At 44.5% G+C, this 23659-nt stretch overlaps 2 protein-coding genes across 2 annotated transcripts in view; both read left to right on the forward strand.

Annotated features, from left to right (window-relative positions):
- Nucleotides 1-16242, forward strand: part of LOC144483455 (NACHT, LRR and PYD domains-containing protein 3-like) — a 29450-nt gene extending 13208 nt beyond the window's left edge. Inside the window, exons 4-5 of the mRNA XM_078202147.1 lie at nt 8805-9131; nt 14209-16242. Of these exons, the coding sequence (XP_078058273.1) occupies nt 9086-9131; nt 14209-15950 (1788 nt within the window). The 5' untranslated portion in view covers nt 8805-9085 and the 3' untranslated portion in view covers nt 15951-16242. The remainder of the gene's footprint in view (nt 1-8804; nt 9132-14208) is intronic.
- Nucleotides 16243-16938: 696 nt separating this feature from the next.
- The window catches only part of LOC144483446 (NACHT, LRR and PYD domains-containing protein 3-like), a gene marked incomplete at its 3' end in the record, with an annotated part of 29525 nt that continues 22804 nt past the window's right edge, over nt 16939-23659 (forward strand). Inside the window, exons 1-2 of the mRNA XM_078202131.1 lie at nt 16939-16979; nt 19575-19661. Of these exons, the coding sequence (XP_078058257.1) occupies nt 16939-16979; nt 19575-19661 (128 nt within the window). The remainder of the gene's footprint in view (nt 16980-19574; nt 19662-23659) is intronic.

Consider the following 23659-nt stretch of genomic DNA (forward strand, 5'->3'; position numbering starts at 1 on the left):
AAGCTATGGTCTCTCTTGCTGCTCTCCTAAAAAGACAACTGTTCCAGTACAGCTACAATGCTGGCATCTACCCAACAACGTGTAAAAAATGTCTATCCCATTTGCCCAAAACAGGACAAATCCATATGGAAAATTTGCACCCCACAAGCCTCCTCCCACTAAGTGGCAGAGATAAAATGAGTCATTGCCAGTGACTTAAAGTTGCAGATACTTTGCAGTTTGGGACGGCAAAGTGGCACAGTGGTTAGCATTACTGCCTCATCGCGCTGGGAACCCGGGTTCGATTCCTGGTTTGAGTCATTTTCTACGTGGTGTCTGCATGTTCTGCACGTTTTAAAGTTTATTCATTATTGTGAAAAGTAGGCTTGCATTAACATTGCAAAGATGTGACTGTGAATATCCCCTAGTTGCCATACTCCAGCGCCTTTTCGGGAACACTGAGGGTGAATTTAGCATGGCCAATGCACCTAACCAGAGCACCCGGAAGAAACCCACGCAGACACGGGGAGACTGTGCAGATTCCACACAGTGACCCAAGTCGGGAATTGAACCCAGGTCCCTGGCGCTATGAGGCAGCACTGCTAACTACTTTGGAACCGTGCTGCCGAGTTTTTGTGTGCATTTCCGTCGGGTGTTCGGCTTTCCTCCCACAGTCTGAAACACGTGATGGTTAGGTGCATTGACCATGTGAAATTCTCCCTCAATGTACCTGAACAGGCGCTGGAGCGTGACAACGACGGGATTTCCTCGGTCACTACATTGCTTTCTTAATGCAAGCCTCTTTGTAACATGAATAAATACACTTTAAGCATTTAATAACATGATAATTGAAGTTCCTTTTAGGTACTGCCAGTATCACTTGCCTCCTGATCTCATTAAACCCTTGGTCCATTCATGGACCAACACGAGTGTCTGCCTCTGACATCACAACATTATTTGATTGAACTCTGTCATGAAATGCTCAGGCGATAGAAATGAATGGGAACTGCGCTAAATCTCTGCAATGGCTGCAGTCATACCTAGCACAATGATAGTTGCGATTGTTCGAGGTCAATCCTAGCAGACCCATGGCCCTCATACTTGAGTTCCTCAACGTCCTGTGTTCTCTGAAAATATATCCAGCTGTTTCATGACCTATCTGCTATCAATTGGTCAGAAGTGGAGGTGTTTTAGTGTTGATGTTAAAATGTACAACTTAATCTGTAACTCCTCAGATATCAGGAACTGAACAATATCCAGTCTAGTAAATGGTCAGTGATATTCCTGCCACACAACTCCATCCCTGTTTGACACTAAGTCACATTACCATTGCGGAAACCCACTTCAACAACCATGAGGGTTACAATTGAACACAACCTTATCTAGAAGAGTCAGAGGCTGGGAATTTGCTGCAAGGCTCACTTCCTGAATTCCCAAAGTCTGCGAATAATCCACAAGACAAAAATGGGCAACGTGACGGAATACACTCCACAATCATGGATTATTGTGTCCAACATTATCTAAGCAGCTCGACACCATCGAGAATGAAGCTGCCCACTTGATTTGCATGGAATTTGTTCTTAAAAATATTTCCTCCCACGTCACAATGTCAGCATGTGCACCTGGTAAAAGATGCACTGCAGCAAATAACTAACGCTCCCTTAACAGAACTAATACTGTGGGCACATGCTTTCAAATAACCAGTATGGAAGATTTTGGAAATGAAAATCAACTAATACATCTTGAATTGAAATCTCGTTTCGGTAATGCTGACCATGAAAACATTATCCATTGATGTAAAAACCCATCCCAATCAATAATGTCGTTTGTAGACTGAGATCTGCTGTCCTTGTTTGGACTACGTGTGACCCCAGCTCTAAAACAGTGTGATTACGTCTTGAAGAGTCTCAGAGGCAACTCAGTTTTATTAAATGGCTGCAAAGTCTAAAAGTATTGAAACCGAATGATTCACCCGGAAATTACAATTACATTCCCAACCCTGTCGACCCTACAAATTTCATCATGTGGGGCCAGTGCTAAGATTCGGAAAGCTATCCCACTGACTAGTCAACCAGTTCCCTGAAACAATGAACCTCTTAACATCATACTTGCAGACAATGTCCCAAATACAACCATCATCATTGTTGGGTATGACCTGTCCCGCTGACAGGAAAGACCCACAAGACATCCAGTGGGGAGCGGATTGCCCTGGATTTCCTCAACATTGAGTCTGAACTCCCTGAAGTCTCATAATCCGGTTGGAAGCGTGGCAATGAAATTGCCTGCTGGTTTCAGCCTACAATGCCCACTATCTGATGAACAACTGCTCCTCCATGTGACAGTGTTTGGAGGAAGCACTGAGGATGGCAAGGGCAGGAAATATACTCTGGGTGTGGACTGAAATATCCATCAACAAGTCATGCTCAGTAGCGCCACCATTGAACGAGCGAGCAACGTCCTAAAGGGCATAGCTGCTGCACTGGGTCTGCGGCAGGCGGTGAGTGAATCAACAAAAGGTTTAACTTATTTGACCTCCTCCTGATCAGGCTGTCTGTTCCAGATGCACATGGTCAAAGTTGTCGGAGTGACCAACAAACTTTCCATTAGGAGGCAAAGTCCTGACTTACCTTCAGGTGGATTTACCAACGAGTTAAATGTGATAGGTTTTGTACAGGTCAGTTGAGTCAAAACTGCGCAGCCATTAGACAGTGTGATCAATCAGTAGGAGCAGCAGAATTGTATTCGACCTTCACGGCCCAGCATATCATCTGCTCTGCTATTGCCAGTGTATCAGCCCGAGTGAATGAACAGTGCAGGAGGGGATGCCATTGATAGCGCCGGGGGTACCTCAACAACAGGTGTCAAACTGGTGAAGGTTCAACACGGGAATGCTTTTATAGCAAACAGCAGAACAAGCATGAGGGAAGTGACCCGAAAACTAATGAATCGGATCCAAAGCTCTGCATCCCTGCCGGATTCGTCCATGGCTGGTGTGAATTATTAACTAACCATCTGGAGTATTAGGCGCCCCAAATATCCACGTCCTAAATTAAATATGTTTCAGTATGTCTGAACATTCCAGTACAAAAGATAAAGCTGAAACATTGGCAAATATTATTAGCCAGAAGAACGCAGGAGGTGAAAGAAAGAATTAAAGCAAAATAGTGCGGATGCTGCAATGTGAAACAAAAAGAGAAAACCCCGGAAAATCTCAGCAGGTCTGACAGCACCTGTGAGGAGAGAATAGAGCCAACGTTTCGAGTCTGGATGACCCTTCATCAGAGCTCTGACGAAGGATTATCTGGGCACGAAACTTTGTCTCTATTCTCTCCCCACAGATGCTGTCGGACCTGCTGAGATTTTCGAGCCTTTTCTGTTTTAGGAGCCAGTAGATGATCTATTTTGACTGTCTATTGAGGTCCCTGTCATCACAGATGTCAGTCCTTAGCTAATTCAGTTCACTCCAAATGATATCATGAAATAACCAAAGTAAATGTAAACTGTAAACATGGCAATATTCTGGCAAGAGAAAGACGTATCTGGGAGTGCTGCTCGGGCTGCAGTAGAGTGTGACAGTTGGTGTCTCACTGAGGGAGTGCTGCTCGGGCTGCAGTGGAGAGTGACAGTTGGTGTCTCACTGTGGGAGTGCTGCTCGGGCTGCAGTAGAGTGTGACAGTTGGTGTCTCACTGAGGGAGTGCTGCTCGGGCTGCAGTGGAGAGTGACAGTTGCTGTCTCAGTGAGGGAGTGCTGCTCGGGCTGCAGTAGAGTGTGACAGTTGGTGTCTCACTGAGGGAGTGCTGCTCGGGCTGCAGTGGAGAGTGACAGTTGGTGTCTCACTGTGGGAGTGCTGCTCGGGCTGCAGTAGAGTGTGACAGTTGGTGTCTCAGTGAGGGAGTGTTGCTCGGGCTGCAGTGGAGAGTGACAGTTGGGGAAGTGTGGGGAAGATTTTTTTTGTTTTCTTTTTTTCTTGCTGGTAATGGCTTCAGGGATGGCAGTTCAGGCAGTATGCTGCATCTCCTGTGGGATGTATGTGGTGAGGAAATCCAGTAGTGTTTCAGGAGATTTTAGTTGTAAGAAGTGCATTAGATTGCAGCTTCTGGAGGAGCGTGTAAAGGAGCTGGAGGGGGAGGTAGAGGAACTCCGCATAATTCGGGAGGCGGAGGTGGAAGTTGATAGGAGTTATAGAGAAATAGTAACTCCTAGAAATGAGGCTTGGGTCAATGCCAGGAGGAGGGGTAAGAAGCAATCGGGAAGACAATCCCCTGGGGCGGTTCCCCTCCATAATAGGTTTTCGGTGCTGGAGGCTACAGTTGAGGAGGAATCAACTGAGCATAGAGAGCAGATCTCTGGGGGTGAGCCGAGTGAGAAAGCTCAGGTGGTTAGGGGCTGTAAAAGACTGGGCCTTGTGATTGGGGACTCCACAATTAAGGGGACAGATAGGAGGGTCGGAACTAAAGGTAGGGACTCAGGGTTGGTGTGTTGCCTACCAGGGGCTGGGGTCCGGGATGTGTCTGACAGGGTATTCAGGACTCTTAGGGGGGAGGGAGATAAACCACAAGTTATTGTACATGTGGGGACACACGACATAGGGAGGATAGGGGAAGGGGATATTAGGCAGGGATTTATGGAGTTGGGGTGGAAACTAAAGGCCAAGACTGACAGAGTGGTTATCTCTGGACTCTTGCCTGTACCACGGGATAGTTTAGAGAGGAATAGGGAGAGGGAAGGTTTGAATTCATGGCTGAGGGGATGGTGCAGGAGGGAGGGGTTCAGGTACTTAAGCAATTGGGGCTCGTACTGGGGAAGGTGTGACCTCTATGAGAAGGATGGTCTACACCTTAATCAGAAGGGGACCAATATCCTGGGGGGTAAATTTGCTAAGGCCATGCAGGGAGGTTTAAACTGATTCGGGGGGGGGGAGGGATCCTGAGTAGTGGGGCTGAAAGTGAGGGATGCATGGATGGGGACTGCAATGCACGGCATTGCAGAGGTGGGGTGGAGCAGGGTTTGAAATGTGTATACTTCAATGCCAGGAGTATTCGCAATAAAGTGGGTGAACTTGCAGCGTGGATCAGTACCTGGGACTTCGATGTTGTGGCTATTTCAGAGACATGGATAGAGCAGGGGCAGGAATGGATGCTGCAGGTCCCGGGGTTCAAATGTTTTAGTCGAAGTAGGGAAGGAGGTAGAAGAGGGGGAGGGGTAGCATTATTGGTCAGAGATTGTATCACAGTGTCAGAGAGGAGGTTTGATGAGGACTTATCTGTTGAGGTAGTATGGGCGGAGATTAGAAATAGCAGAGGAGAGGTCACCCTGTTGGGAGTCTTTTATAGACCTCCTAAAAGTTCTAGAGAGGTTGAGGAAAGGATTGCGGAGTCAATCCTGCTTAGGAGTGAAAGTAATAGGGCAATTGTTATGGGGGATTTTAACTTGACTAATATTGACTGGAATTGTTATAGCTCTAGCTCGTTAGAGGGGTCAGTTTTTGTTCAAAGCGTGCAGGAAGGTTTTTTGACTCAGTATGTAGACAGGCCAACTAGAGGTGAGGCTATATTGGATCTGGTGCTGGGAAATGAGCCAGACCAGGTGCTAGACTTGGAAGTTGGTGTGCATTTTGGTGATAGTGACCACAATTCGGTTACGTTCACCTTAGTGATGGAAAGGGATAGGCATGAACCTCGGGCCAATGGTTTTAGCTGGGGGAAGGGTAATTATGAGGCTATTAGGAGAGAATTAGGAAACATAGGTTGGACTAGGAGATTACAGGGACTGGGAACGTCCGACATGTGGAGTTTTTTCAAGGAGCAGCTACTGCGAGTCTGTGATAGGTATGTCCCTGTCAGGCAAGGAGGAATTGGTAGGGCTAGGGAACCGTGGTGCACCAAAAAAGTTTCTTTGTTGGTTAAAAAGAAAAAGGAGGCTTATGTTCGGATGAGACGTGAGCACTCGGGTAGTGCACTAGAAAGCTTTAGATTGGCTAAGAGGGAGTTGAAGAGCGAGCTTAGAAGGGCTAAAAGGGGACATGAGAAGACTTTGGCGGATAGGGTTAAAGAGAATCCTAAGGCGTTCTATAGGTATGTCAAGAACAGAAGGTTGGTTAGGGCAAGTTTAGGGCCAGTTATAGATGGCAGAGGGAAGTTATGTGTGGAACCGGAGGAGATTGGTGAAGCATTGAACCAATATTTCTCTTCGGTGTTCACGCAAGGGGACATGAATATAGCTGAGGAGGACACTGGGTTGCAAGGGAGTAGAATAGACAGTATTACAGTTGATAAGGAGGATGTGCAGGATATTCTGGAGGGTCTGAAAATAGATAAATCCCCTGGTCCGGATGGGATTTATCCAAGGATTCTCTGGGAGGCAAGAGAAGTGATTGCAGAGCCTCTGGCTCTGATCTTCAGGTCGTCGTTGGCCTCTGGTATAGTACCAGAAGATTGGAGGTTAGCGAATGTTGTCCCATTGTTTAAGAAGGGGAACAGAGACTTCCCCGGGAATTATAGACCGGTGAGTCTCACTTCTGTTGTCGGCAAGATGTTGGAAAAAATTATAAGGGATAGGATTTATAGTTATTTGGAGAGTAATGAATTGATAGGTGATAGTCAGCATGGTTTTGTGGCAGGTAGGTCGTGCCTTACTAACCTTATTGAGTTTTTTGAGAAAGTGACCAAGGAGGTGGATGGGGGCAAGGCAGTGGACGTGGTATATATGGATTTTAGTAAGGCGTTTGATAAGGTTCACCATGGTAGGCTTCTGCAGAAAATGCAGATGTATGGGATTGGGGGTGATCTAGGAAATTGGATCAGGAATTGGCTAGCGGATAGGAAACAGAGGGTGGTGGTTGATAGTAAATATTCATCATGGAGTGCGGTTACAAGTGGTGTACCTCAGGGATCTGTTTTGGGGCCACTGCTGTTTGTAATATTTATTAATGATCTGGATGAGGGTATAGTTGGGTGGATTAGCAAATTTGCTGATGACACCAAAGTCGGTGGTGTGGTAGACAGTGAGGAAGGGTGTCGTAGTTTGCAGGAAGACTTAGACAGGTTGCAAAGTTGGGCCGAGAGGTGGCGGATGGAGTTTAATGCGGAGAAGTGTGAGGTAATTCACTTTGGTAGGAATAACAGATGTGTTGAGTATAGGGCTAACGGGAGGACTTTGAATAGTGTGGAGGAGCAGAGGGATCTAGGTGTATGTGTGCATAGATCCCTGAAAGTTGGGAATCAAGTAGATAAGGTTGTTAAGAAGGCATATGGTGTCTTGGCGTTTATTGGTAGGGGGATTGAATTTAGGAGTCGTAGCGTTATGTTGCAACTGTACACAACTCTGGTGCGGCCGCACTTGGAGTACTGTGTGCAGTTCTGGTCCCCACATTACAGGAAGGATGTGGAGGCTTTGGAGAGGGTGCAGAGGAGGTTTACCAGGATGTTGCCTGGTATGGAGGGGAGATCCTATGAGGAGAGGCTGAGGGATTTGGGATTGTTTTCGCTGGAAAGGCGGCGGCTAAGAGGGGATCTTATTGAAACATATAAGATGATTAGAGGTTTAGATAGGGTGGATAGTGATAGCCTTTTTCCTCTGATGGAGAAATCCAGCACGAGGGGGCATGGCTTTAAATTGAGGGGGGGTAGTTATAGAACCGATGTCAGGGGTAGGTTCTTTACCCAGAGGGTGGTGAGGGATTGGAATGCCCTGCCAGCATCAGTAGTAAATGCGCCTAGTTTGGGGGCGTTTAAGAGATCCGTAGATAGGTTCATGGACGAAAAGAAATTGGTTTAGGTTGGAGGGTCACAGTTTTTTTTTTTAACTGGTCGGTGCAACATCGTGGGCCGAAGGGCCTGTTCTGCGCTGTAATGTTCTATGTTCTATGTTCTATGTATCAGTGATCGTAGTTATAACTTAATCTCAGATGTGGGGTGTTTGCTGATGATTACACTGTTTTCAGCACAATTTGCAACTCCACAGATGCTGAAGCAATTAGTGCACATATGCAAGAAAACCTGGACACCAGTCAGGCCTGGGCTGCGATATGCCAAGTAACGTTTGCGCTACAAAAATGCCAGGCAATTACAAATGCCATCAAAAGAGATTCCACCCCTCCCTCCTTGGCGATTGAATTTCATTACAATCATTGAATCCCCCACTATCACGATGCTGGGGGGGTGCAGCTGACCTGAAACTGAATTGTACCAGGCACAAAATACTGGTGACGAGGGCAGGTCAGATTCTGTGGAGCGTGACTCACTTCCTCACTCCCCAAGACCTCTTCATCGTCTAAAAGGCACAGTCAGAGTGTGATGGAATCGTCTCCACTTGCCTGGATGTGCGCAGTTCCAACAACTTTCAAGACGCTCGACAGCATCCCGGACAAAACAGCCACCTGATTGACACCCCATCTCACCAACATCAGCATTCACACCCTCCACTATCGACACACATGGCAGCGGTGTTTACCATTTACATGATACACTGCCACAACATCATAAAAAAGTGGATCATATAGTCTAACAGTAATCTGATGTCATGTTGGGCACGGAAGTTCAGATGAAATTAATCCCATTGAAATTATTGCTGGTTCTCTGGGATTTCTCACTCTCTTTGAAAATTATTTTAAATTAAAAATTTGGTTTATTCATATGTCGTTTAAATTAAAGACCGAATCAAAATGTGATCTTTATTCAGTGTTGAGAAGGGATCAGGACCCAGTCCAGGGACTGCCTCCTGTCCTCAAAACAACTGGGAAATCCCTGAACAGATCCTTTCCTTCTCATTCCCAGTGCTTACCTTTCACTCTGTTTTCCAATACGCTCCTTATTATTCTTTACAGAAAGTAAAGGAAATCGCAGACAGTGGGAACCTCGCAGACTGTTCCAAACTGCTCCTAAATCTGGTGATAGAGAAAGGCCCTCGGGCTCTCAGGGTGATGTGGGAATCCTTTGTGGAAATGCACCGTGGGTTACCAAAGTTGGAGAAAATACTGAGAGAATTACCGACACGTGGTACAGTAAAATCGCGCAGTGAATTAACCATTGCAGATTGTTCTGATATTGCACATAGCTGATTTCATGATTGTAATTCCTTTAATCAGGTCCTGATGCATTTGTTTACATGAACATCCCACAAGGTTTATCGGAAGTACCCAGTAACCTAAAAGGTAAGTGATGACAGTGAAGAATTCAAACTAATTATTTCACTTCTAAGAGTCTGAATAATTAGTTGTCAGAGTTTGGGAATCAGAAAGTCGAAGTCTCGGAATCAGGGTTAAATATTGTTTGAATTTGTCGTCCATCCTCATCTGTTCTGCACAGGTTCAAGTTTGCAATTCATACGACCACACACATTAGGAGCAAATGTTGACCCCTCGGTCCCTCTAAACTGCTCCACCATTGATCAAGAAGGCAAATGGGATGTTGGCCTATATCGCAAGGGGAATAGAATATAAAAGCAGAGATGTCTTGCTGCATCTGTACAGGGCATTGGTGCGGCCGCAGCTGGAATACTGTGTGCAGTATTGGCCCCTTATTTGCGGAAGGATATATTGGCCTTGGAGGGAGTGCAGAGAAGGTTCACCAGGTTGATACCAGAGATGAGGGGTGTTGATTGTGAGGAGAGACTGAGCAGATTGGGTTTGTATTCGTTGGAATTTAGAAGGCTGAGGGGGGATCTTATAGAGACCTGTAAGATAATGAAGGGGCTGGATAGGGTAGAGATGGAGAGATTCTTTCCACTTAGAAAGGAAACTAGAACTAGAGGGCACAGCCTCAAAATAAAGGGGAGTCAGTTTAGGACAGAGTTGAGGAGGAACTTCTTCTCTCAGAGGGTGGTGAATCTCTGGAATTCTCTGCCCACTGAAGTGGTGGAGGCTACCTCGTTGAATATGTTTAAATCACGGATAGATGGATTCCTGGTCGGTAAGGGAATTAGGGGTTATAGGGATCAGGCGGGTAAGTGGAACTGATCCACTTCAGATCAGCCGTGATCTTATTGAATGGCGGGGCAGGCTCGAGGGGCTAGATGGCCTACTCCTGCTCCTATTTCATATGTTCTTATGTTCTTATGAACAAGTCCATGGCTGATCGCATCACAACCTTCACAGTGCATTCCTGTTTTTCCCAATCATCTTTCGTCTGTTGTGCTTTATATTTTTTCACTTCAGCAACTCTAAATTACCAGAACCTCATTTTCTTGTTCTGTGTATTTTCCACCATAGTCCAGAAATGCTTCGAATGTCTGAACTTCACTGAACCGTTGTCAAGTTTGTTTTTTCAAGTTTATTCTTTAAATAGTTCAAATCCTCAGTTAACTAATCCATTTCGGGGGATTAGTGGGGGTAAATATGTGGAGTTACGGGAATGTGCTTGGGTGGGATGTTCTGTTGGAGAGTCGGTACAGACTCGATGGACCTGGTGGCTTCCTTCCCCACTATCAAGGCTCGCCTTGTTAGCATGCTCGTAATGTCTCTGTTTTGCAACTCATAAACACCCTTCAACGTGTTCTGAAAGTCAAGTATCGAGAGCTCGGCGAGCCTTTGTGAGGGTGACCATCAAAGTTAATGAGTGCTGCTAATTGTGTTGCTGTTCTAAATTATGAATTACCTTTTTGCATTTGATCACTTTAATTTATTCTTCTTCCTTTTTGGAACAAGTAAATGATATGATGCGGCCCCTTAAATGTTCCTTTACGCTGTTTCATCGGATCAGAGACAGTATTAAGTTATAGACAACGTTGTAATTATTTTCTCATCATCATTTAAGAAAGATGCATTCAAACGCCAGCTCTTTGCAGTAGATTTTGACCCAGGTCACAAGTCTATGGACTTATGATCAGAGAGAGTTATAGTGAGAATGTCACTGTCAATGATTCTATGAGACTCTGACTCAATTGTAAATAAATAGTCAATGCGAGAGTGACAGCAGTGAGTTTTGGAATAAAATACAAAGTCTGTGTTACTCGGGTGCAGAAGCTTCCATATGTCCAGCAGCCCAGATTCAGTAACACGATTGCTCAGTGATTTGCTTATATTGGAGCAGGGGTTTGATGATGCTGAGAGCCAGTCTCCCATTTGGGACAGAACACAATTCGAATCTCACCCAATAAGAACAATCCTGTACTTTTAGCTGAGATAAGGTTGAAGAATATTTTCATGAATTGTGGGTTATTCTCATTTGGGGCGCATGAATGAAAGTTCCGTGCCTTCTCCTGTTCCATCATGCAATACGAATTTGCCTTCATTGTCCGTATGTTGTGAGTGGACACAAAACTTCACCAGTCTGTGAAATAAGATTGTTAAACCCCTTATTCCCCCTGATGGGTGAGAGGAAAAGAAGACCTGGTTTTCCCAAGATCTGCCCAGCTACTATGTTCTTTATTTGACAAATGTGTTTCCTTTAAAAATGCAATTTTGCAGCTTTGATGTTTCAGCTGAGAGAGCATTTTTCCCTTAAGAGGTTTATATCAGGTTTACATTCTAGCTAATTACCTTGAACACATCCATAATAATCTGCATTTAATTGATCTGACCGGAGTATCCAGCTCGGCAAGTAGCCTGATATCAGAGAAGAAAGCATTGAGAGAGGGGGAAGGAGAAAAAGAAAGAAAAATGTACTGCCAATACAATGGCTTTTACATGGTTCCCTTGGGATCACTGTGAGATAAAAACTATATACATAAAAAGTTTAACTGCAAATTTGATCCATTTCCAAGTGCTGAAAACCAAATGTGCTCAAACCAACAAAAGTGGCTCGCTATTCAACCCATCAAATGTCTACTTGAGTCTCATAACTATAATTCTCCTGAGCAGATGTCCCGACTCTGAGGCCGACAGCTCCATTGGTGATAAGCCACATGAGTTAACTCTCCCGTCTAAACAAGCGCAGCCGTGTCCATGGATACGGTCAGCTGAGACTGCTCCACCCCGCCCATCAAAGTGTTCATATCCCCACCCGTTATGTGAACTGGCTAAAACGTTCTGAACATCACTGAATAAAGCAAAGTGCATATAAAAAATAAATCTCTGCCTCTTGGAAAATAATATCAGCAAATAACATGCCATGTGGTGCAAGGTTCTTTCCAGCTGCTAACCCTCCAATCAGCTCGCACTGATGCCCAGATGTTGCAAGTGGACCTGATGGTTTCACCAAATGCCCAGATGTTGCAAGTGGACCTGATGGTTTCACCAAATGCACACCATATCTCCGTCCCTGTCGCTGTCTTCATCCAGCTCTATGTTCCCAAATGTGTAAAACAACCCACCATAGGCGACAGTAGCAAATTCAATAATTCAATTGATCACTGATTCCATCCAGCCCATGGTTCTTAAAACTGCACATCATACCATTTGAGCTGAGAATAGAGACGTCAATTTATCACTCTCTATGTCAGCCTCTATCTCCTTCTGACACGTTGTGTCGTTAGACAGTTTTTGATTGCGTTCTATGTTTCACTTCACAGTTGCCTCGAATTTACTATATTTCTGCACTATCTCCCCAAATTCTTGTTAGCTGCATCCCTCTCTATCACAGCTCTCTTTCTCATTATCGTCCTTCTCACAGTGTGTATGAAAGTGACTCACCCGTGACACTTGCATATCATTATATTGTTCAACTTCTAAGGCCACATGACAATTTCAAGTTTTGCTTCACTAAACTTCTGTTTTAACCTTGCATTTTCCAGCTGCTCCCCCTATGCTGCCTCACAGGCGAGGGACACGGGTTCTTTTCCTGGTTTGGGTTACTGTCTATGTGGAGTCTGCACGTTCTCCCTGCGCCTGCATGGTTTTCCTCCGGGTGCTCCGTTTCTCTCCCATAGCCCGAAAGACGTGCTGTTCGGTTCCTTGACTTCAAGAAGGCAGCTCATCGCCACAATCGCAAAGGCAATCGGCGACGGACAATATATGTACCCTAGCCAGTGACATCTGGATCCAGTCAATGATTAAAAAAAACCTCTCCAATGGACCCTCTCGCACAAACTCTCTTGCACAATTTCTGTCACAATACACTCTCTCTCACACACATACACGCTGTCCCACATACACAGTTATACACATGTTCTCACATACACATTCTCATACTCACTGTCACTCGCGCACACACTCTCACACTCTATCCCTCACAGAGACTCACACACACGCACTCATACACACATTATCAGACTCATCGTCACTCAGTCACACACAGATTCTCTGTCACATAATCTCTCGCATGGTCTTCCTCTCACATATTTCTCACATACTCTCACAATCTCTTTCTTATGTACACCCACAACACCCTCATTCTTCCTCTCACACGCACTCTCTTCCATACACGCTGTGTGTTTCTCAAACACACATCGATAACTGTTTTGCGCTCACATTTTCTCTCTTTATCTTATATCGACATTCTCACTCTCACCTACTCAGTCTCACAATATTATCCTCTCGCCTTTCCTCACGCGCACTATCTCCCTCTTCATCGCTTCCTCTGTCATTCTCCCTAACACAGTCTCACAACCTTTATCCCTCAACCTTTCCTCTGTTATTATCGCATTCTGTTTAACACCCACAGTCTCAGGGAATTTTTCACTCTCATGTTCCCTCCCACACGCTCTCTGTCAGTTGTTCTCATTCTCTGTCACTCTCACATAATCTCACACACACTCTCTCGCACACACTCTGCTTCTGTCTTTCTCCATCTCTCTCTCTCTCTCTGTGCACTCACTCACACATATATTTGCACACACAAACTCCCCACTCACGTGCAATAATTGTTCCTCAGGATTCTCGCCCTTTCTCTGCCCTGACCTGAACTCTGCTATTCGCTGTCGTGATACGAGCTCTGTAAGATTCAAATTGAAATAGAAAAGTGGAGTTTTCAACACTTTGCTGCTTGTCCAATCACAGCCTCCTTTCTCCCCATATTTTCTTTATTTGTGGTCTAATTCTGTTACAGGACAAATGACATAAAAAGAGAAAATTGTGGAGAAACTCTGCAGATCTGCAGAGGCAGAAAGGGAGACCGGTGTTTGGATCAGATTTGACTTCTGCAGAGCTGAGCTGTCCAGCCATATTTATTAGGCTGAATACAAACAGTTCAGAGGCTGAATTTGGCCCATGGGCCATTAGTTGTCAAAGCCAGTTGTACAAAAATCTATGTTGGAACTGAACTAATGCCTGCAATATTTAATGGATTGGTCAATTTTACCGGGATGTTTGTAAAATGCCAATAGAACTAACTTTCTCTCCATTCTTATTGAAGATCTCCAACAGAAACACAAGGAGACACTCCGGGTACAAACTGAAACACTGAGAGTGAACACTATCCTCATAAAGGAGAAGGTTAAGATTTTCCAGCTGGTTGGTCGATACGCTGAGCTCACGGTTATTTCTACTGTTCGAGATCGGACACTTGTCGAACATGAACTGCTGGCAAGAGGCCGGGACCATGAAGAATGGAGAGAGAAAGATCTCCGGAAAGAACTGGAAAAAATCCGAACTGATCAATTGTTCCAGAGCAGCTTTTCCCAGAGAAAATTCAAATCTGGGAGTTCAGCAGCAGTGAGCGGAGTGCCGGGAATTGGAAAAACAACAATGGTACAAAAGATTGTTTATGACTGGGCCACTGGGAAAATATACCCACACTTTCAATTTGTTTTCAATTTTAAATTCCGGGATTTGAACACTATTAACAGTAGAATAAACCTGAGGAATCTGATATTGGATCAGTATCCCTACTTTGGGAATATTCTGGGAGAGCTCTGGAAGAACCCAGAGGGATTGCTGTTTATATTCGATGGTTTGGATGAATTCAAGGACAGGATTGATTTTGCCGACAATCGGAGAAATACAGAACCTCAGTCCATGTGCACAGATCCCGAATGCTGGTGTGAAGTGTCTGACATTGTGTACAGTTTAATACAGCACAAGCTGCTCCCAGGATGTTCAGTGCTCGTGACCAGCCGCCCCACTGCATTACATTTATTGGAAAAGGCTGACATCAGTGTCTGGGCTGAAATCCTGGGATTTGTTGGTGATGAACGGAAGGGATATTTCAACAAGTTTTTTGAAGATCAGACGGTGGCAGCAGCTGTTTTCAAACACGTGGAGGAGAACGAGATCCTGTACACCATGTGTTACAACCCTTCCTACTGCTGGATCCTCGGTCTGTCACTGGGTCCCTTCTTTACACAAAGAGACAGGAAACAGCAGCAAGTTCCCAAGACCATCACCCAACTATATTCCTACTATATTTACAACATTCTGAAAAACCATGGCCGAGAGATTGAAAACCTCCGTGATGTGTTACTGAAGCTTGGTGAGATGGCCTTCACAGGAGTGTCTGAGAAGAAGATTGTGTTTAGAGATGGCGATTTGATCAAGTACAAGCTGGAACCTTCCCAGTTCCTGTCTGGATTCCTGGTGGAACTTTTGGAGAAAGATGAATCTGCCCAGAGTGTGGTTTACACATTCCCACACCTCACCATCCAAGAGTTTGTAGCTGCACTCACACAATTCCTGACTCCAGATCCCGGGGAGATCGGGAAACTCCTCAGTGAAGTTCACAGCGAGAAAGATGGGCGATTTGAGATATTTCTCCGTTTTGTTGCTGGTCTCTCCTCCCCACAGTCAGCTCGACCCCTGGTGGAGTTTCTGGGTCCGTTTCTTCATCAAACAACCTGCCGAGTGATTGACTGGGTGAAGGAGAAGGTTGAAGGGCAGATTGGAGACTCACAGACTGAAACTGGGAAGAGGAAGCTCCTGAACACATTCCACTACCTGTTTGAGACTCAGAATAAAGCACTGGCTCGGAACACAGTGGGATCTATGGTAAAACTTTCATTTCGCGGATTGCGACTGACCCCGATTGACTGTGCGGTCCTGTCTCATGTCATTGGACTCTGTGATACAATAAAACACCTCGATCTATGGGGATGTTACATTCAGTGTGAAGGGCTCCAGCGGCTGGGACCCGTTCTGCACAAATGTCAGGAATTGAGGTAACTGTTTGGTCTCAGAGCGGATATTTTCATTGCTGAGAAGCCATTTCCTTTGTTCTAATAAAACAGACATGTTCAGTTGAGGAAGTCAAGAGGGAAACAATGTCCAATGGTCACAGAGAAAGCGCGGGAGAATGGCACAAAGTCATAAAGCTCATTTGAGAGCAGATGCAGACATGATGGGCCGATTGGCCTCCTTCTGAACCTGTAATAAATTTTGAATTCTCTGATAAAACTACAGCGGTTCAAGAAGGCAGATTCTCGTGGGCAAATAGGCATCGGCAATAAATGTTGGCAAAACCAGTGATGATCACGTTCCTTGAGTGAATAAAAGCATTATTGGGATAAATTTTAAATAATTAGAGGTGTAAACGCCTCGTTACAAATTTAAAAAAAGGATATTTCACTCTCCCAACAGAAACCATCCGATTATGTATGATGCGAGAAGGAAATTTGTTTCTCTTGTGTTCGGTACAGCTTACAGTTTGTGGCTAATTATTGTCAGGATTATTTTCCTGCACGCTGCCTCTGTTATGTATTATAGTTGGTGTGTGTTTTATCGGGACAGTGTCCTTTTATAAGTCATGTGATAACTGGTAACATCAGTCAGGGTCGCAGTGGAGGTTCAGTCTTGTATTAAACCTCACAGTGTGCAGTTGTGAAAAGAAACCTCCCTTAGGTTACAGCAGCCCACGCTGTTTCTGTTCCATGGTTCTGACTGCAGCCTCATAAAACCTGAATCACTCGCTGTGTTTAAAAAAAATAGCTTTATTCACACTGTATTTGCATCTTTTTCAAATCACTTTAAATCTTGTTGTTGATCCTTGTCCGAGCAGCAACATTTTGATTTGCTCCCTGTTCTCTCCAGCACCATCACTATTTTGAACATTTCTATCAAATGTCCTCTCGGCTTTCTTCCTTCCAAGGTGAACAATCTCGCCTATCGATCCTCGTGTCTGAAGTTTCACATCCCTGTAGCCAATCTTTTAAACATGTTCAGCGCTCTCTCCAATGTGTTCGAAGCCTTCGTAAAGTATGACGCGCTGAACTGAGATCTAACTGATGTCTTTTGCAGGTTCAGCACAGCCTCCTTGCTCTTGTACTCTATGCCCCTATTGACAATGTTATGATCCCAGCTGATTTCTGGACAGTCAGGTCGAAGAGCAGAAACCCGGCTCAGTAAATCATAACTTTTATTTATTGTTTTATTATTTAGAAATGTAGATGAACAGAATAACAAGGTAGGCGATTAACTTTTAACAAAAGAATAAAACCTTTGTTAAAAAAATAACTGCAATGCACCACCCCATCTAACTTCACAGATGTCTGCAGATCTGTAAGGATGACACGAGTTACAAAATAGATCTTATGCTTTAATGTTCTCAGTAAGTACACAGTTAATGTAAACCAACAATCCACCTGTGGTTCAGATATACCACTCTCTGAAACTCAGTGACAGATGCCACCCAAAGTAACTTCAGTGGATTCTTCTTCAAATCCCCCCAAATGTTTGTAACAATGTGAGAAAACCCGTCTCACTGGGACTGATGCTTCCGCTCCAGAAGCTCCACTCGAGAAACAAAAGCAGCTTTTGGAATCTTTTCAATGCTTTCTGTCAGGTGCCTTCACCAAGGATCCCTGTCCAATATTTCAATGTTTCCTTTCATTATTCCTCCATACTCAGCCGTGCCAACAGACACCAGCGCCTCATAGTCTGTATGAAGGTGTCACCAACTTTAGGAATATATCAGATATCTGGATTCTCGTGAGCAAACTTTACAATGTCTGCACCTCGCAGCTCTGCCTTTAACTGGGAACCTCTCTCTGCTCCTCTCTTTAACTTCAGGGAGCAGTCGCTTGTTCAGATTCAGGTTTTTTTTGTCTCTTTGACTTCTGTCTTCCTGGCACTCCTCTTTTCCTCCTTGGTTTCTGACGGTGATTTATCTTGTGGGTCCTGCTTTCTGAGTCCCTGCATTGCCCTGCCTCTCCTGGCAGCCTCTGTGAACTCCATCTCGCTTCTTGGGTTAACTGGTTGCAACTGAAACTCAGTGTTTCTATCATTCATTGTGGACTTCTGAATATAAGCAATCATTTTTTTAACCTCTATAACTCTGACAATGTCGTAAACCTTAAATTAAAATGCAGGGACACAAAAAACCCGCAGGCAGGCAGCTTTGTTTAACACGAAGTGAAATTAAAGTTTTGGCTCTTTCTTAACACACAAGCACAGAAACACAAATTAAACTTAAACTCATGAATTATTATCTGATGCCTACAAACATAAACTATTTCACAGCAGTAAAGCCCAAGATGCTGTATTCTTTATTAACTGCTCCCTACACTTGCCCTGCTAACGGCAATGATCAATGTGCATATACGTCCAGTCCCTCTGCTCCTGCACTCTGTTAACAATTCTACCGATTATTTTATATTCCTTCCTCATGTGCATGTTACCAGAAAGTATCACCTCGCACGTCTCTGCATTGAACTTAATCTGCCACCTATCTGTACACTCCACTATTGTCTGTTTTTCAGTCCCAAGCTCTTCTCCTCACAGTTTACGACGCCTCAAAGGTTTCTGTGATCAACAAAATTTGAAATTTTCCTCGAGACTGCATTTACCGAGATCATTCATATATATCAGGGAAAAGCAAGGATCCCAATACTGACCTCTCGGGTTCTCCACTACCGACATCCTCCAGCCTGAAAAATATCCATTACTCTTTGTTCATCCAATTTTGTATCCACGTTGCTACTTTCCCAGTTATTTTATGAGCTTATGCCACAAGTCTGTTGTGTTACTGCATCAGATGATTTTTGAATATCCATGTACACCACATCAACAGCAGAACCATCATTGACCCTTTCTGTTGCTTCCTCCAATTCACAGCAATATAAAGCCAGTCGCAAATGGCATTTTTTTTACCAACCAATGAATTTAGTTTCCTGTGTGTCATTATTAGACTTACCATTTCCCTTTTGAACTCAGTGTGGGTCGACTCAGTGTAGTTAAATGATCAACTGACCCTCCAACCCTCAGCTGAGCTTAACACCAGTGCTCCCGTCTGGAGCCACAGACTTGACTCAATTGGATTGACTCACTATTTAAGGTTGTGGTTACAGGCTCCTGGCCCTCTCTTCATTCACTCCAACAAACTGAGATAGCTGGGAATTAAACCTGTATCAACTGCTTAGAAAGCAACTATGCTGACCATTATATCATTGTCATCATTACATCATAGGGGTAAGTTTTTCACTCACAGGATGGTGCGTGCGTGGAATCGGCTGCCGGTAGTGGTGGTGGAAGTGGATTCGATTGAGTCTTTTGGATAGGTTCATGGAGGTTAGTAAGATAGAGGGTTTTCGATGAGCCGAGAATGTAAGGAAATTGTTCGGCGCAACTTGCGGGCCGAAGGGCCTGTTTGTGCTGTAGCTTTTCTATGTTCTTCTATGTTCTAATGTAGTGTTACAGTCATAGCTGGGGTGTAGAGAAAGATCAACTTGGGTGAGGTATCGTATCGTAACTTGAATCTTAACTTGCTAAGTTTCTGACACAAAAATAGATCCAGCTATTTTTCCTGCTGAACATTAATCTGAATTTAATGTGTTTCTCACTTTCTCCATTTAGTCTGTATTGCAATGAAGTGGGAGATTCAGGAGTGAAACTACTGTCTGCGGCTCTGAGGAATCCAGAATGTAAAATACAGAAACTGGAGTAAGTATCAGACTGTGAGAGATTGTGTTAATAATCAGTGGATGGTCTGACACTGTAAATTATTATCAGTGTCAGTAATCGTGTCATTAATAACCATTCCACATAATTTCTGTCAGTATTCGTGTTCAACACCACGGATTCGCTCTGATTCCTGAAATCTTTCCCTCTCTGTTTTCAGTTTGGAGAGTAACAGCCTCAGATATTCTCACCTCTGCTCTCAGTACAAACCAGTCAGTGATGTGTCTGAACCTGAGTTACAATAAACTGCGAGATTCAGGAGTGAAAGAATTAACTAATCATTTATAATTATTCTCAAATCCATTCATGAGAATAAAAAAGATGGACAAAACAATTAAATGTTTATAGAATTCCCAGATATGGCTGGTCACATGTTCAATTTAGTTTAATTTGTCATTCAGATTATAGATGTTTATGTCTGTCGGCTTCTCAGTTTGATTAAACATAGAAAACTGCTGTATATCGGTAAGGCAGATTACAAACTACATTGAATTCTGATGAGTTTTATCCTGAGGGATCCACTCTCAAATTTACGTTAAACGGAGCTTAAGGAGCATCTGAAAAGAGAATGCAGAGATGGAGGTGGGGAGGGTTATGAAGAGAATTCCAGAGCTCACAGCCCAGCAGTTCAAGGCACAGCTCAGCTGGCAATGGCAATAATCACAGTGCAGAATAGTCTGAATGATGTCCCTATTAATAATGGACATTGTTTTTAAGAACACAAATAATGATACTAAATATACCATTGCTGTCAGTATTTGTGTTATTAAAAACACTGTCCGCTATTAGGAGACACAAAATAAGCTTGGGAGCAAAGTTGGAGACCATGAAATAAAAGAGACAAAGGCAGCCTGAATATGAAGTTATCTGAGTGACAGGAAACAGGCAGGAGAGGTGAACTGTACCTTTTCATTTATCGGAAGCTGACAGTGGCTTTCCCCAGCAACCAGTACTGTGTTACTACAACTAATTTTCTTTACATGTACTACCAAATGAGACTTGGGTTTATCTAAAGATGAGATGTGAAGCTCCAGCACACGGCCACCAGAGCAGAGAGCGGACACAGCATATGATAGACCGAGCTCAATCACACCAAAACCAATGGATCAGATCAGAGATCTGCTGTCTTGCCATATCCAGTCATAAATAGTGTTAGACATGCCACAAAATGTTGGACATGCCGGTTACATTAGGCGACACGGTGGCACAGTGGTCAGCACTGCTGCCTCACAGCGCCTGGTACCAGGGTTCAATTCCGGCCTTGGGTGACTTGATGTGTAGAGTTTGCACGTTCTCCCAGTGTCTGTGTGGGTTTCCTCTGGGTGCTCCAATTTTCTCCCACAGTCCAAAGATGTGCAGGTTCGGTTGATTGGCTATGCTAAGTTGTCCCTTGGTATCTCAGGGTGTGTAGGTTCCGGGGATTAGTGGGCCATATATGTGGAGTTACAGAGATAGGGCCTGGATATGATATTCTTTCAAAGAATTGGTGAAGACTCGATGGGCCAAAGGGCCTCCTTCTACACTGTGGGAATTCTATGATTCTATAAACATGCACAAGAATTCCATCATTACTGATGAGGGAACCCAGAGCATCAGTGCCATCTTCAGCCAGAAGTGCTGAGTAGAATGATTAATCTCAGCCTCCTCCTGAGGTCCCCAACATTACAGATGACCATTTGATTCACTGCATGTGAGGTAAAGAAATGACTGAAGGCGCTGCATACTGCAAACTCTGTCAGCCTGGCTGTACCCCAGCAATGGTACTGAAGAATTGTGCTCCACAACTAGCCATTCCCCTAGCCAAGCTGTTCCAGTACAGCTACAACACTGGATCTACCGGACAATGTTGAAAAAAGCAGGGCAAATCCAATCTGATGAATTGCTGCTCCATCAGTCTGCTCTTGAACGTCAGAAAAGTGTCATCCTTCCAGTGCCTCATGAACATCACTGCAGGAGTTCCTGAGGGTGATGTCCAAATCCCAACCACCTTCAATTGCTTTATCAATGTCCTGCCTTCCATTATAATGTCAGAAGTGAGGATGCTCACTAATGATTGCACAATGCTCAGTACTGTTCACAATTCCTCAGAGACTGAAGCAGTCCATGCCCATAAACAGCAAGACCTGAACAAAACAGAAAATGCTGGAAAGGCTCAGCATGTCTGACAGCTTCTGTGGAGAGAGAACAGCTAACCCTTCGAATCTGGATGACTCTTCGACAGAGCTAGCGTCTTTAGCTCTGAAGAACGTTCAGGCTTAACCTGATAAATGGCAAGTAATGTTTCACTGCACAAATGCCAGGCAAGGACCATCTCCAACAGACGGGAATCTAACCATATTCCCTTTACATTGAATGGCAGCACCATTGCTGAATCCTCGACCATCAACATCCTGAGTGGTGGGGGCGCACTGGGACCATTGAACAGACACTGAACTGTAAACACTATGGCTCCAAGGGTAGATCACAGTCTGGGAATTCGGAGATGAGGAACTCGCCTCCTGTCTCCCAGATTTTTCCCACCACCAAGACACAAGTCAGCAGTGTGATGGAATCCGCTCATCTTGCTGGATTGACTGCAGCTTCAAAAACACTGAAGAAGCTCATCCATGGAAAAGGAGCCCACTGGATCAGCTGGCCATTCACCAAACTAAACATTGGCTGTCTCTACCACTGACGCACAGTGGCAGTATTTTACCACATACAAGGTGGAATGTAGCAGCTCACCAAGGTTCCTGAGCCAGCATCATGCAAACAGGCACTATCCATCACCGAGATGGCCAAGGATATCAGAAGGATGGAACACCAACCAGCTTCAGATTTCTTTCCAAACCACACACCATTCTGACTTGGAATATATTGCTTTTCCATCACTGATGCGGGATCATAATCCCGGATGTCCCTTCCTAGCGGTTTTGTACCAGATGGTCTGCAGAATTTAAGAAGATGGCTCACCACCTCCTTCTCAAAAGCAATTGGGGATGGGCTGCAAGTGTTGGCATTGCCAGTGATACCATCATCCCTTGAAAGAATTAATAAAGACAAGCGCTACCCACTGTAGAGGTGGGTAATTGTGCCTGTGTGTAACCCAAACACAGTCACGGAAGAGAGAAAAAACAGCTGCGACAGGACAAATAGTGTGACCATTGCACAGGCCAGAGGAATTCTAAAGATAGATCTGGTGGAACTATTTAATATACTCAGCGAGGGTCTCAAATGTCCAGGTGTTGTGCTGTGTTCCATACAACCTGGATCTAGAGTGGAGAAGCTTTGAACAAAGTGTGATGCAATACAATGTTGACCAGATGCTTCATGATGAGGAACCCCATGGACCACAGGCCAGGGACATGGGATATGTGTCAGGGAGGATGGAGATTCAGTAATGCAGACATGTTTTCCAAGAACCTTAACTCACACAGCCATTCAGTGTAATAAATCTTCACCATCTCCAGCACTGTTGCTGTTTCTGTGAATGTTTTATAATTTCCCTGGAGCCGTCACGACATGAAACAAAGGTATTGGAATTGTATTGACCTGATTCAGTGCTGTATTTCCCATCTCACATTCCCGGTGAACTGTTAAAGACCCAGTAATATGGTGAAGCATTTTTTTAGTGGTGCTCCATCTCTGAATTTACTGAAAATACAGACATAACAAAGTGACCAGTAATAACAAAGTATAATCCTGTGAAACCCAAGGAAGCAACCCCACCATGACATCCACCCCCATCCCCACACTTTCCGCTGAGCTGCAGGCAGCATCTTACCTCTCTCCTCTCCTCTGGGAATTTTGATGACCGTGGCCTTTGTCCTCGGATTTCCTGAGTCCTGGAAGGATCCGGCCAACTGCGGGTCCTCTGCACAGATGCTGGAGTTGTCTCTGTCATCATAGCTTCGTGAGGTGCTTGTGTCACAGTCGGAGCAGAAGGGGACCCACTGCCCACACCAGGGGCATCCTGAGAGGAGCTCCCAAATGCTGCAGGC

This window comes from Mustelus asterias, unplaced genomic scaffold (assembly GCF_964213995.1).
Source record: "Mustelus asterias unplaced genomic scaffold, sMusAst1.hap1.1 HAP1_SCAFFOLD_69, whole genome shotgun sequence".
NCBI classification, from domain to species: domain Eukaryota; kingdom Metazoa; phylum Chordata; class Chondrichthyes; order Carcharhiniformes; family Triakidae; genus Mustelus; species Mustelus asterias.